The 15,603-nt window shown below is 48.2% G+C and overlaps 1 protein-coding gene across 3 annotated transcripts in view; it reads left to right on the top strand.

Moving 5' to 3' along the window:
• PLB1 (phospholipase B1) overlaps positions 1-15,603 on the top strand; it is a 136,114-nt gene that overhangs the window by 25,073 nt on the left and 95,438 nt on the right. For 2 of the 3 annotated variants that reach the window (XM_014850409.3, XM_070512367.1), the window contains exons 4-11: positions 650-713; positions 1,922-1,980; positions 5,378-5,418; positions 6,003-6,046; positions 8,997-9,087; positions 9,412-9,463; positions 11,217-11,303; positions 15,113-15,175. In XM_014850409.3, coding sequence (XP_014705895.3) covers positions 650-713; positions 1,922-1,980; positions 5,378-5,418; positions 6,003-6,046; positions 8,997-9,087; positions 9,412-9,463; positions 11,217-11,303; positions 15,113-15,175 — 501 coding nt within the window. Of the gene's footprint in view, positions 1-649; positions 714-1,921; positions 1,981-5,377; positions 5,419-6,002; positions 6,047-8,572; positions 8,729-8,996; positions 9,088-9,411; positions 9,464-11,216; positions 11,304-15,112; positions 15,176-15,603 lie in introns of those variants that run through there. The other variant, XM_070512368.1, reaches the window with a different exon arrangement.

Here is a 15,603-nt window from a genome sequence, read left to right as displayed (position 1 = left end):
CTGTCAGCCCCTCTGGGCTTAGGGCACACCCATCTAGTGGAGATGTGAGTCTCCCACTTTCAAGTTTGCCCAGCTTCCAGCAGCAAATAAACGTAATGCCTCATACACCTGCTTTTGTGTAAATAATCAAATTAAAAGAGAGGAGGTAGGTAATTCAAAAAATATAATAGCATAGAATGGACTTTTTAATTTTTTAGTCTATATATACTGAGTCTCTTCTCAGTAATTTCTTTTTTTATTGTGGTAAAATACACATACAATTTACCATTTTAGCCATTTTTGAGTGTACAATCCAATCACGTTAAGTACACTCACAATGTTGTGCAACCATCACCACTATCTATATCCAGAATTTTTTCATTATCCCAACAATTGGCTTTTATTCTTCTCTTTTATTTTCCCTCCTTCTCCACCCCACTGTTTTGGGGCATCCTTACTTGCAACCTGCTAAAATCATTGTCAACAGACACATGTCCCTTTTTACCAGGTGACTTGGGTAGGGTTAGAAGAACGTGATTAGCACAATTGTTATTTCTGGATTTCGAACCTAGATAGAACAAGTACAGGGTCATTTCTACACCAAGCTTTCAAGATCTGCAATATTTCCATACAAGGCAGTTGATGTTTCTGATGTTTGGTTTCGTTGCAGACCCTGAAGAATTTTCTGTTATGCAACCCAAAGAAGTCAGGATCCAGTGTGCCTTCTAAGTCAGGTATATGACCCTGAGCCATGAACCAGGAAGGCCAGCATCTTCTCTCTGATGTGACTGGCAGAGGCTCCAACCCTACTCCTCTTGCACCTTTTGGCCACTCAAGTCCTGCCTCTTCCTCATCTTTACTCCTTCACGCCTCCTCCTTTTCCCCCTCGGTTATTTCTATGGAGGGACACAGCCCAACACAGCACTCCGAGATAAAACCAACATGGCCCCACAGTGACTTGCCTGGGTGAAGGTGACCTCTGGGAGCTCACCTTGAGGCGGGCGGACAATGTCACAGAAGTTGTGGGTTGGTCCCCCACATGCTTTCCCCGATCCTGTAATGTAGCCACAGTGGCTGCTCTAGACATTTTTTTCCTATAATGGGCTAGATTTGTCTAGTCCGTTGATGCCATGAATGTTGCTGTTGAGCTGGTCCTCTTCACAGGCTTTATCCCATTAAGTGACGGCGTTGCAGACTGTGTCTAATGGCTTTGTTTGTGTTTGCATTGCACCAACCAGGCTCTCCAACTAAGCGTGCTCTTCTTACTATTCTGTTCTGTAAAGAGTGTAGGTGGAAAAAGAAATTGATGTGCTTCTTAGGAAATACCTTCTTTAAGAGGTTTACCTATAATGCCCCCATAGCACGACCAGGGAGGCTGTCAGTGGTTTCTAGGGAGACTTCATTCTAAAGATACTGGTGGCCTGGGGGGGTGATGGAGGCTTTCTGGTGACTATTTGCATACGATTTGCATCTGATGTTTGTGTGTGTTCACGGGCTTTGAGTGCTGTTCTCTGCGAATCTTCACACCAACATGATCCCTTTTATACCCAGGTGGCTTTCATTTTAATTTGTTGCCCTCTTACTTATTAATAGTGGCCCAGAAATGGAGAGCCAAGGGACAGAGGGAAGTGAAAGGCAGAAAGAGGGCAAGTGAGAGGGAAAACAAGGTCCATGAGTGACCTTCCATGGGCCACCCGTTTGGAGATCGTGAGTCCAGTTAACACTGTGCCCTCCGGAGAGGAGGGAGCCTCTTTTGGGTGGGGTTCCGAGAGCTCCCAGCGACTGCCTGGTCTTCAGCTTTCCACTCCCGTGGCTGACAGACTCAACCTCAGCAGCTGAGTCAGGCTGGGGGATGTGGGTCTGCCCTTCCCATTTGGCGTCCTCGGCCCACACCATAGGGAATATAGATCTAACCGTCTTCCATGCGTTCTTGTCTCCACAGTCCACTCTCTGAGACCTTCTGATATTAAATTTGTGGCAGCCATTGGCGATGTGGAAACTGTGAGTATTTCAAAGAGATGGAGGTGGGAGGCACAGTGACCCTCTGAATGAGTGCCTAGTGACCAGGCAGAATGTTTCATTTGGGGAGAGAAGAACATTCTCTGAATGGGAGAAATCCTAAAATCTAGGGGATTCTGGGTCCTTTTTTTTTTTTTAATCAAATGAATGCCTCTCTTTATATTAGCGTGAGGAAGTTTTTGGAGTTTCTCATTAATAAATTAAACCCATTGATAAATTAAGTCAAAGATCACATAGAATTTTAAAAATAATCTCTTAAACTCTCTATTTATGAGATAAAGAAAAAATGCCCTTACTCACACGGTAAATTTTTAAAAATACACCCATCTTTGCTAATAAATTTTAATTGGTATATTTTATATGGTTAGGTAAAGGAGAAAGAAAGCGATAAGAAGAGAAAGAGGGAAAGAGAGAGGGATGAGCAGAAAGTGAGGCATCTGGAGAGAAGAGGGTTGGAGAGCAGAGCAGAATGCCACTGTGATTCCCTGATCAGCCCTGGCTTCCCACCATCCTGCCTGGCCTTGTCTTAGTAAAGATCTGCAGCCAGCTGCCCCCGAGTCCCAGCTGAACAGAACACTTACCGGGCTCTGCCCCCGAGCCCTGCTGTACCTCCCCTACCTAAACTGGTCGATCCCCTCCCCGCAGTGTGCTCTTCCCCACCCCCCACGTCTCCTTCCCACTGTCCCTCCGCATCCCAGCTGCAGTCTGTACTCCCTGCACCCTCAGCCCCTTCCCCTGGGCCCAGCCTGCCACCTCACCGCAACCCCAGCCCACCATCCCATGCACAGTGCCAGTCGTATGTGAAGTGCGAGCTTCAGATGAGAAAACTGACCTCGGGCACAGAGAAATCTGGCAGGCGGGGCTTCCCACCCTTGTCTTATTCTACCTGTGCTAGGGGTGGTAAAACTGCACGTGTGCTGTCTGTGCGTGCTGATGAGGGTGAAGGTGGAGGTTTCCTAGTGGGAGAGATGTGAAGGGGGAGATGGGAATAAATGAGAAAGGAGGTTTCATGTCACGGGGAGCACGTTGACTTTGCTGAGCCCGTGTGTCTTTGCGTGCTGATTGTTACATTCCAGGGCCCGGAACGTGTGGCACTCGCTGGAGAACTCGCATTCTTCCACCTTGGGGGGGAAATTCGTGGCAGGGAAACCTCCACCCCCAGTCAGGTTTCTAAAGTTAAACGAATCAATGACTCCCACTCTGGTCCCAGCTCTGAACGAGCTCTCTCGCTCATGAATTATTCAGGCCCACAGCTCCTGCCTGTCACTCAGCTCCCCTTTTCTCCTGCGTGAGCCGGAGGCCCACGGCACAGAACACAGCTCCAGTCCATGCTGGTGTCCCGGCCCCAGAATCGCACTCATTGCCGACAGGCACCTTCGCCTTCAGGATCCATCCTTGAGGCACTGTTCCTCGGAGGCCGCCTTCCTCTGTCCCCCCAGAGACGGCTGTCAGGAACTTCGCCTGGCAGATTAGAAACATCAGGCCAAGGAAAAATAATGGAAGATGGTGAATTTAAAAAGAAAAAAGTCTATAATGCGGATGTCTTACCTTGAGTTCCTGCAGCTTTCTGTAAAGAAGGCACAGTCACTTGTGACTATAAGGAACACTTGTTTAATTGCTCTGGACTCCCTTTTCCTCAGAGAACTTTAAAGATCAGGTTTGTAAATGTTCATAAAAATTATTTCCAAACTAACACACGTGATGCATGTTCAATATAAGAAAAAATCAAAATACATATATACAGTATAAAAAATTAAAGATGTCCTTCACATCTCTGATTCTCCTGCCTCAGCACACACACACACTCCAATATGTAGGGTGAGAGAGAGTGTGTGTGCATACATATATGAAACCTAAATAGGGTCATTTTGCAATAGACTATCTGTGACTTGTTTTATGGGGTTTTTTTTGCTTAACTAAGAGTCACAGACATTTTCCATGCCAGGGAGTTTACAATCCACTATATCAAATTCCTTGAAGGCAGGGCCTGTGTCTTATTCAGCTTTGTGTCTCCAGCGCCACAGAACATTCAGGCCATGAAAAGTGTGGAAAGAAAATGGCTGGCAGCAGGCAAAATGGAGAGCTAGGAGTTTGCTGGGTTTGTCCCAGCCTTCCCTTTCTGTGACTTCTCCCTGAGCTCTTCCCCGCACCTCCCCACCTTGTTGTTCTTGTTCTCTCCCCCTACGCCACCTCCCCACCCCACATCGGGCTTGTTCTGAGGAAGGGCTCTGCCTTCCGTCAGATCTCCTTTGGTTGGGCACAGGCTGTTCACCTCGTTGCCGCCCCAGGAGGCCGGCTGCCCTCATGACTTCACCTGTCTGTGTCTTTGTTGGTGATCCCTGACTTGCATTTTAGTATGGTATTTTGCTTAACTTGTTACCCCTCCCTGGAAATTTTGCCTTTCAAACTCCCTCTCATTGAGGAGTAAAGGACTCCATCCCAGTCAGAGGAAAGTCACGGTCAGCCTGCTCTCCCCAGAGGGCACCAGAGGAGTGACCGAGTTTTAAAGACTGGTTGTCCTTTGAGCTGGGTGGTTAAGACTAAGCAGGCTCTTTAAAGGGAAGCAGCAGCAGGCAGGGTGTAGGGAGGGAGGGCACAGCTGTCACCTGTCACCACCGCACCTGGAGACTCCATCTTCTAGGATTTGTGAGAGAGAGAATTTGTGTCAGAACCGGTGAAAATAATACTACTGACAACAGTTAATAGGTATTGGACGCTCTCTGTGTCCTGGGCACGACTCCAAGCATCCCTAGGACCATGCAAAGGACGCGATTCCCAGGAGGGTGACCACGTCTCACCCCCAGCCCTAAACCAGGGAACAGAGAGCGTCCTGTGTTGTCCAGCATTTTGCCAAGAGGAAAATCAGAAACTTATTTTGTTCATTCAAAAGATATTTGTTGAACAAATATTTATCGAGTCCTTATGATGTGTCGAGCACTGTCCTATGTCCAAGGAACACAGGCAAGAGCAAAACAGAAATTCTGCCCTCATGGCATTTCCATTCTAGACGGGAGAAACAGACAATAAACAAAATAAATTTTAGATTATGGAAGGTCACAACAAAACTATCTCTTTTGCTTCTAAGTAGAATGTTAATAAGGTTTCAAGATGCGTTTAAATATAAGTCTCTTGCCCCTGCTTTCTGTTCTGGAAAACGTTCACGTTTTCTGTTGATCTGAGTTCCCACCAGCACACTGCCGAGGAAGTCTGGCATTCTTGCCTCCCTGCAGAGCTGACGCGGGCAGGTGTGGCCTTTCTCTGCATCCGCAGGGCCCCTGTTATTGGAGGGAGGGGGTGTCTGACGGGCAGCTGGCGTCTCCCCAGGGTAGCCTCTGCCGCCTTCTCTGGCTGGGTTGTTCACACTTCGTATCTTTTTCAGCCTCCAGACTCAGGGACAGTCGACGTGGAGAAGCAAAAATGGTAACTATTCTAGAACCACAGAGCCATAGAGCCAAGAGGAGCCTCAGAGATGATCTTTCATCTCCGTATTTCATTGATGGGGGAACCTGAGGGCCAGGGAGTCAATGCCTTACTCCAGGCTCCCTTAGAACATGTGGCAGAGCGGGGACAAGAACCCAGCCTCCTGCCTCCCCATCCAACCCTCCCTGTGCCTCTGAATGCCCCTGGCTCCTCTGGGTGAATGAGAAGAAAAGTGGGAAAGGCCAAATGCGGCATTCCTGTTCCCTCCACCAGTCTCCTTGCTCTGCTCTGGAGGAAGCGCACGGGGTTGGACCAGGAGCAGGCCCCTTCTACACCGGGGCCTGCATCCCCTTCCAGCTTTGGACCAGAGTGGAAAAGTGGGGAGGAGGATCCAGACGGAGCTGTTCACCTCATTTTGGTGATTTCATTGCCATCTAAGTTGTGTCTCTGGCTCCAAGAAGGATAATTCCAGAACCAGAGCAAGGCTGAGCCTAAGCTTGTTATGAATAGACCTCAGGCAGCAGAGGGAAAGGGTTGGTGGGCGACAAATGCAGCCTGACGCTCCTGTTTGCTTCTGCTCACAGGACTGACAAACTGCCACAGCAGGCGTGCTTAGGAGTGGTGACAGGTGAGTTCTGTGCATTTGTGGTCAGATTCCGGATTATTCCTGTCCCTCCCGACACAGCAGCCTTTGGGTTAATGAAGAGAATGACCCTATTGACCCCTTCCTCACAGAGCCTGAGGAGAAAGGGGAGGCATTCTGAGAGGACAGACAGGGGGCCAGGGTGTGAAAAGTTGGACACTTCAAAGGAGAAGGTGAGAAATGTGCCCGAGGGTCTCTGAGCAGAGAAGCCAGGAGGCATTGGGTTAGGTTAGGGGCCATGGGAGAGGGGTCAGGGGTGGCTGGGCCGGAGTCCTGAGGCTCCTGCTCCCCCAGAACCCCGGGCAGGACTTGAAGCACTTTATCTGGGGAAACTGTGCACCCTTCACTCCCCCCAACGCCCTCAAGGAGAAGACCCAGGTCTGGTTTTCAGCCTACTTCATTTTGCAATAACTCCCTTGCTTATGAAAGAAACATATCAATTGGGTTCAGGAAAATGAAAATCAATTGTAATCCTACTATCTAGAGATAATCATCGTTAATATTTTGGCCTTTGTATGTGTGAGTTTGCTTATGAATATGCTATCTGTCGCTTTCTTTTCTTCGTTTACTATCAGACATACCCTGTGACTCTGTTAAGTAATCCCAAAACCCCCGTGGCCCTTAACGCCGGCCGAATTAGCCTAGTGGGATGGTAGAGTTGCCTATGCTTGGTGCTCACAAGTCAAGAACAAGGAAATCACCTTTCACTCCATAATTAGAGCGAGAAGACTCAGACCTCAATGCCATGCTCTGCTGAGCTGACATTCCCGCTGAGACTAGTAAGTGAGGTGGCTAGGGCCCTGTCAGTTTAGCCACTGATTTCACCAAGGGCCTGGGCACAATTAGGCTCCCCACAAGAACAGGGATGCATAAGATGCTGCCCCTGCCTTTAGCCCTTGCCACCCAGCAGTGGGGCTTGAGGCCTGGTACGCAGCCCTCCAGGATCTGATTGACAGGTGAGGGAGTCCCCTTGCAAAGGGTCAGTCAAAGGGTTCTGAAAGAGGAGGCCCCTACTGACTGAGTGACTCACGGTCACAGCTCTGCCCAGCCTTGGCCCTGTTTACCTTTAAATGGTAGGAAGAAAGAAAGAAAGTGATATATTTGTGGTGTCTGGGAAGAGGAGATGTACTTTAGACCCTGAAACCACAAATACAGCTATTGCTTTGCCTGATTTCTCAATTTGTCTCCATTTTTTGGTTCTTCATTCCCCCGGCAACAAGGCCTCACTGCCCTTCTTTAAGCCCAGAGTGACCAGAAGTCCCACCTGGCCAGAGGCGCCACGGAAGGCAGGGCAGTGAGGGCAGATCTTGCGCCTGGATGTCCTCAAAGGCGGGACTCACTTGTAGCTGCTGGTGAATCCAGCCTCCCTAATGCAGGGGAAAGGGGGAGGATGGGGTGCCAGACCTGGAGCCAGCTGGGTGGCCGAGCCGCAGAGGAGCAACTGGTCCTCCAAGGAGAAAGTGCTCCAGGCACATCAGGTCCATGCAGTTGTATGGTGGGGTTGGCCCAAGCCCCATTTGGCTCAGCCCACTTCAGCTCACACCCCCCCCCCCCCCCCCCCCGCCAATCCCAGAACTTTAGAGCTCTTCCAATCTAGCCATGCCCTCACCCACCATGGCCATTTTGCAGATAGAAAAACTGAGTCTCGGGGAGGTAAACAGACTTTCCCAAGGTTACATGGTCAGTATATGGCAGATCCCTAGAGAATCCAAGTAGTCCAGACCCACAGCCTGTGTCCTTTGTTCTGACCCCACTGGGAACTCAGAGAGAGGCAGCGAGGACTGACCAGTACAGAGCGGACCTAAAACAAAATGACAGGCAGATTTGTGTGAAAAGATCCAAGGTCATGTTTGATCACAAAGAAGCAATACAATACCAACACTTTTAATTTGGAAAGCAATTCTCTTTCAAAAACCTACCACCTGATACTCGCGTTTTGTCATTTGTCCTCATGGGCTCTCCTGAGGTGAGGGAGGGAACGTGGTCCTCCCGCACCCCCGCCGCCTCATGTGCACACACAAGCGCACACACTCTCATGCTGCCCCTGCAGTCTTCAACCGGCCTTGGAACATTCCGTTCTCTCACCACATGTGGGAATGGACTCCTTCTGCAAGCCAGTCAGGGCTCAGAAAAGGAAGCTCATTAGTTTGGGTTGAGGATGAAGATCAAGTCACACGTGACTGAGGTGGCTGCCCAGGGAGACAAAGCCAAGTGACCATCTCCTGACTTCCAGCCCAGCTCTCCCACCCCTACCCTCTCTGCTGCCTGCACGGTGGTGTCAGCTGGATTCTGCACCCACAAAGCCCCAGGCACTCCGGATGGGGGAGAAAGGAAAGGGGGAGTGGGACGGGGGCGGAGGCATCTCCCTCGCATGACACTCTTCCTGTTCTGCCCTCTCCTCTCTTGGGAGCAAGATACAACTTAACTGCTCCTGACTGCGCTATTTTTAGTGGTCCTCTGGCTGTCAGCTCTGGGACGTGTGTTCCCCGGAGCTTTCCCGCCCCGCTGTCACTCTCTGCAAGAGGGAGGGGGCAAGGAGGCTGCCTGCCGGGTCCCTGTCCCAGCACACTTTCCCTAAGGAGTCAGCAGTGCTTGACGGTTAAGAGCTTTGGCCTCCGAGAGCTCTGGTTCAGATCCCAGCGACTTCGGTTAGCCCTGAGGCCTTGGGTAGGTGGCTTAGCTTCTCTCAGCCTCAGTTTCCCCATAAGACACTTAGCAGTGGGCCTGGCCTAGCACTTGACAGATGCTCATTTTTAGCTCCATTCACTTCCAGGGTCCTCCCAGCACCGCCGCCCCTCCCCCTCACCCCCCAGCAGGGTGAAGGCTGTGCTTTGGGGAAGGGGCAGCAGCCCTGGCTCCTGACCCTAGAGGGGTCAGTCTTCACAGGTGACCTCGAGCTCTCAAGGCCACAGCCTCAAACCAGCTCTCTCTTTAGTCCTTTCAGATGTCATCAGACACTTCAGTCCCTCTGTTCTGAGGCCCGTGTGTGCCCCTAGGGAGAGAGTGATACCCTCCACTGGTGCTGAGTAAGTCCGTTTTCTGGCTTTCTCCTGCTCATCCTGTCCCAGGCATCTAGAAGGAAGAATTGGGGGGTGCTGACAAAATCAGAGTGGCTTAAAAGTAGAGATCTGGATTAAACGAAAGTCAAATGTGTCTCCTGCGTGGATTTCAGTCTGCCTGATGGGCCTGATTTTAAAATCATGTCACTATCTGCCCTCCAGAAGCCAGGGGTGGTGCCGTGTAGCCTCAGGCTCAGAGACTGTACCTGGGCTGGGGCGAGGGGCAAGCTTCCAGCCCTCAACGAGCTTATATTTAACTGGTTTTTCTCTCTGCCCCCTCCCTCCATGCAGAGACTTATGGATTCAGGCCAAAGACCTGGTGAGGAGCATGAAGGAGAACCAGGTAAGGATCCGGCTGGCGCTGTGGTTGGAGCTGCCTGGCTTTGCTGCGGGGCAATTGGACCAAACACACCAGGTGGTGGGGGCCCCGCGGCCACCATGCCCTGACCGCGGCACCCGTGTGGGCTGGGTGCACCAAAAATGCTCTTCCTGTGGGGATTCTCTGGAGGCCGTTAACGCAGGGACCCTTCTTGTGTTCACAACGCTGTTCTGCCAAAAGTCAGCCGGTGGACTAGATAACTTCTCACTTAGGGAGGTGGTTGAGAGCTTGGCTTCCAGAGGGAGACCAGTGTGAGGGTGAATCCTGAATTCTCCACCTATTAGCTGTACGATGTTGGGTAAGGCACTTAACCTCTCTGAGCCTCAGTTTCCCCACCTATGAAAGGGGGGCAATAAAAGAGCCTGCAGCACAAGACTCAGGATTAAGCCAGGTGTCTGATGTGCCTGGCACAGAGGCAATGCTCAGTGAAAGTCTATAGCTGTCATTGTCATTGAAGTGGCGATTGCTGTTATTATGGGTTACTATGCTCATTTTAGTTCTTAGGTGGAGGCCTCTGTACTATACATCTTGGGGCCCTGATACCCACTCTCCTAGCAGTTCAGACACTCTTTACTTGGTAACTCACATGAGTTTGTATCAAGCATCCTCCGATCTTTTACACTCTCCTCTTGGGCAAGTATCAAATCAAGGCAAGCCTTGCTGCCAAGCTGGCTCTAACCAGGCACTGGGCTTGGACCACTGGAACCGAGGGAAGACAGTGTCTTGGCCAACCATCATTCATTCCAGGGTTCAGGGATTAAAGCTGGGTCATTCAAGGTTATACAGGGACAGTGACAAGTGCAGGAGCTACGCTGTAAAGAGTTGGTTTCCCCGTAACAGGAGAAATCCAGAATTTCTGGAGTAATCATAACATTCCTGAGAATAGCTGGGAGGTCCTGAATCCAACCCCATAATTTTACAGAGGAAGAGGCTGAAGTCCCAAGAAGTCACGTGACCTGTCTGATTTCACACAGCTAGTTGGAGCTAAAATCTAGAGTGTGATTCACAGTTCAGTGCTCTTCAAGCACACCAGGCTGCCTCCTAAATGTTCCACAAGTAACACATGTTCATTGTAGAAAAATCAGAAAACACAGATAAACAAAATGAATATTAAAACCATCCTTCAACCTGATACCCAGAGATAATTGCTAACACTTGGTGTATATTCTCTTCCATATTTTTTCTAAGCACATTTATCTGTATGTATTTTATAAAAAAGGGATGTTACTAGATGTAGATGCTTTTTATAACCTGCTTTTCTCAATATAATATTTCCCAAGGCAATAATTACATTTTCCAGCATCATTTTAATAGCTACAGTGTTTCATCTTAAGAATGTTCCACAATTTACACAGCAGTCCCCGATTTCAGCCATTTATGTTGTTTCCAATTTTTCACTCTTATGAACAAGGCTTCTTCACTGTAGGTAAATCTTTCACGTATCCCTGATTCCTTAAAATACATTTTAGGAAATGGAATTGTTGGATCAAAGGGTATGCCCTTAAAAAGAAGTTTTCAATATACTTTGCCAAATCTCCTTCTAGAGAGTTAAACAACTTTAGATTCCTACCATATACTTCCTCTTTTAAAAAGAAAAACCCATAAAGATGATATTATGGCTGTGGGTTACGAAATTGAAAGACGTAGAAAGAAAGATGTTCTTTTGGTGTCAGGTCTTACCATTATCTCTTTTTCATGCTGTTGCCCTTTTCTTCAGCAACTTGACTTTCAAAATGACTGGAAGCTCATCAATGTGTTCTTCAGTAATGCAAGCCAGGATCACCTATGTCCCTCCACCCAACAGGTAAACAGCAGGCTGGGAGGCAGAGGGGTTGCAAATGTGGGGATGGGAGCAGAGTGAATGAACTAAATCTGCTCCTGTCAGGCTGGGCCTGGTGGCACCTATTTCAGAATTAGGCAAATAGACAGAAAGATAAACAAATGGATATAGACATCTAAGATCTCAAGGGACCATATGCAGGGACAGTGTTTTTAGGTACCATCTTTCATGTCAGGAAAAGGAAATTGAGGTATAGATAAGCTGAGTCAAAGATCATTCTGCAACGGAGCAAAATCAGCTTCCCGGTCAAAAATGATTTTGCCTGTTTTAACACTGATTTCGTGTAAGTACTGAATTTTGGAAATAAAGTAGGCTGTGTACTCTTGTCATAACCTCTTGGCCTGTAGACTCTAGCTGTAATGAGAAGCTTGCTGTTTTTGTAGGCCCACTGTGTCTTCCAGGCACTTTGGCTTTCCTGGGAACAGGACATGAAAAATGTGGCTTTATTTATTATTTATGTAGGTGACTACCTATGACTTAAGTCTTTTTTGAAGATTGTCCAGGTTAGGATCAGTTGAAAGTCTAAGGAGTGGTTTAGAAATCTAGGCTGTGATGACATAAATGACACACAGACTCTCCTTCAGGAGACTAAAGCCTGGTTGCCACCAAGGTGGTCCTGCCATGGCGTCCAGTTACCTGTCCACTGTCCTTTCAGCCACCTTCCAGAACCTCTGCCAGGCTGTGGCACAAGAATAGGTGAAATTTCTTGAGATGCTGTCCTCCTCTTTTCTGAACCCCTTTCCCACAAAATACACTCTTGTCTTCCTCCAAATGCCCCATGCTTCCGTTGACTCCTGACCCACCATCAAATACCATTCCTTTTGTGATGTTTGGCCCTGGGAAAATGCAGATGGAAGGCCACCTTCCCTAACCAGCTCTTGTTGAACAGTATACCTGCAGATCTCCTGGGTTTGTAGCATACAGATATTGAAGGTTTATTGTTCTGCTTCACCATCTGTTTTTGCCCATGCCAAATGAAATTTACAATCCGTGTTCATTCTCTGCCCCACCCCACTTTGGTCATTATGCACTCTGCCCTCGTTCTGGTCATGATGGATACTAATATTTATTCATGAACGAAGTGCTTAAACAAGTATTTAGGCATTGCTGCATTCCTCTTATATCTACTCATCCATCCATCCATTCATCCGTCCATAAATTATCATATTCATGCATAAATTCATTCTCTCACGTGTAGGCACATGCTATTGTATTTATGATGCGTTTGTTCTTGCTAGCATTCCTTTGATTTTTTAAAAGTTTGAATGCATTCATTGATGCCTACACTCATTCATGAGTTCTTCCATATACCTTATCTCGCATTCAAGCATTCCTGTGTGAATTCTTGCATTCTTTCATGTATTTATGCCTTCAAGCACTCTTGACTACGTGATGCATTCCTCTGTGCATGCATCTATCATATTTACTTTTATTAACTTTTAGTTACACAGGCAATGTACAAATGTTTTCTTCTTTTGAAAAACTAAAACATTACCATTAAAGCTAAAATACCATTTGGCTACCGCCTCCAATCCTCTCCCTTTTTATTTCCAAGCCTTTTACATATCTATGAATCCTAATATTATTTTGCGTGTGTGTGTGAATGAGAGAGAGAGATTTAACATAAATAGTATTCTATCATGTGTATTATTGAGCAATTTTTTTCACTATTTTTCAGATCTAGTCATGTTAATACCTATGGATTGAGTTTATCCCTCTTACTTGCTACATAGTATTCCATTGTGTAAATTCACTACATTTTATTTCTGCATATCCCATTGATGGTCATTTAGGTGTTTCTAGTTTCTCATTATTATAAACAGTCTTGTTCATTTACTTGAAGATGTGTGCTTTTTTAAATACGGTGATTTTCAGATTGTAGATTGAAGTATATTAGTGGGTCAAAAATCAGTTTTAAAGATTACAACCAAATTTATAAACTATAAAATATTAGAGTTCATTGCATGTAGTAGAGCAAGTGTTGGTTCGTGATTATTTTTGCTTCATTTTCTACTTAAATACGTGTTCTAGGTTGCAATGTGAAACATGTCTCACACTGTGGTCATGGTCAAAATAGTTTGAAGAAAAGTACTTAGAGCAGGTTCCTAAGCGTGGCATTTCTGCTCATTGGATATATACACCTCTAAGTCTTGGTTGGGACTGCCTGATGCCCTCCAGAGTGGCTGAACCCATTTGTGTCCCCCCAGCATCTGAGAGCATCTGCTTCCTACAACCTTCCCAATATCTGTCGTTATCAAACTTAATGATTTTTGTCAATATGTGACATTCCCTCAAGACCTAGTCATGTTGATATATATCGGTTGAGTTCATTCACACTTGCAACCACATACTTTTAATTGGTCATAAATGTATGACAAAAGTCATCATGCTTCACAGCCTTCTTCTGAATCTGGAGGCAAAAAATATAAGTAGAATTGTGCAAGTTATTTGGAGAACTAAGCTTTTTCCTGACTTTGGGTTCAAGGAGGTGTTTATTATACGTGACCCTATACAGGAGTGACATTTTATAGGAGCATAACGTCTTCCACTAAGGAACAGGGACAGCTGGTGCCCCACGCGACAGCCATTCCGTGTCTGGGGTGACTGGGTGGCCCCGACTCACTCTGCAGTGCTGAATAAGCACCTTGACTGAGGAGCCTCTGAAGCAGGGTGCGCCCTCAGGGGAGAACCGCCCAGGGCTTCCCCGGTTTCCCTGGGGAGGGTGGGTGCCCTGGATGTGGTGCAGGTGGGCAGCGAGGACGGTTCTAGACAGACTTCCCAAGGCTCTTCAGAAGGGAAAGTGAGACACATAGTGTCATGCTCAGGCAGAGACTCGCTTAACTGAAGAAAACTGGTCTGAAACTTTATCACTGGTACCGCAACAGAGCGGCTACACCGGCCTCTAGAGACAACCTCACACGGAGGCAGGGACGTGGGGTGGGGGCTGCCCTCCGCGCAATCCCAGCCCCAGTGGTTGGCAGCTGTCTCCAGAGACACTGCCTACGTCCCTCCAGGAAATAGAACAGCTCCTCTGCCTTCCTGTCTTCCTGTCTGAGCCAAGTCGCCTGGGGGGACAGCCAGTTTGCAGGCAGCTCAGGGGTCTGTCATGTTGTAAAGTTTATTTTTGTTTTTTGTGTTTTTGTTTACATTGAAAAGGTAAACCTTTTCGGGTGCTCTCATTTGCTTATTTTCATTACCTGCAAGGAATTGGGTGGGTAGGGGGTGTCTTGAAACACCACCCAGTGACGGGAGCCCCCTCAGCCTGTCTTGGGGGCCCTCTTCTTACTTGGGGCGAATGTGGCAGGGAGAGATCTGCTAAAATCATGCCACGCAGAGATTTCGAAGCCCCTCTGGGTCCTTAAAGCCAGGGGTAATGTATTCCGCCTTTGGAACAGATTTTCTTCAGATAAAAGTGATTCCCTCAGCCTTTGGGAGTAAGTTGGATCTCCCATCCCTCTGTGTGGGCTTTAGAATTGCCTTGACCTTGAGTTTGCCCTTTCCTGACAATGAACTTCTCATCTGGGGGAGTTTGGTTTTTCCTGATGGGTGATAGTTGGGGAAATCAGAGAATGGACAGAAAACCCAGGACGCTCTGGGAACTCTACACTTGTTTGTGGGAAACTGGTGTCTGGATGGGGCCTTTGCCACCATCACCTCAGCTGAGGGACTGGGGGGGGGGGGACAGGCTGGCCGTGAGCCTGGGCGTCCTTACCCCTGTGTCCCCGCCCCCACCCCCGTCTCCACGTGCACTCTGCATATCTCTCCTCTTACAGGAAAGCCGTGTGACGAGTGGCATGGACAAGCTGACTAGAACCCTGGACTACCTGCACCAGGAGGTGAGGCTTGCGGCTTCCCCAGCTCCGTGGGACACACACCCAGAGCTTCCTCACGGGCACCTTCAGCAGCCAAAAGGAAGCTGCCCTTCCCAGGGTGGGTGGGGCAGGTTCTGGTTTTCTCTCGAATGGCCTCCACTGGGATGGGGGAAGTGGACTCCTGTGAGGGAGATCAAGACCCTAGGGAAAGGGAAACCCGGGAGGAGCCAGTCTCCTCACTTTTCTGATGAAAACGGGTCAGGTATAGAGCTCTTCACTCTTCCAAAGGATGTTTCTGAGAGAGCCTTCTGGGGAGAAGAAGGAGTGGAGCACAGTTCTCCCTGGGGACTCGGTGAGCCCCCTCTTTCCTGAGGCCTCTCTCTGACTGAGTCTGGGGCACTGATGGCCTCTCTCGAGCGACCATGATAAGCACTGCAGGTCCTGAGACTCCA

Source organism: Equus asinus, chromosome 6, assembly GCF_041296235.1.
Source record: "Equus asinus isolate D_3611 breed Donkey chromosome 6, EquAss-T2T_v2, whole genome shotgun sequence".
NCBI lineage: Eukaryota > Metazoa > Chordata > Mammalia > Perissodactyla > Equidae > Equus > Equus asinus.
This window is presented reverse-complemented; position numbering and strand designations above follow the sequence as displayed.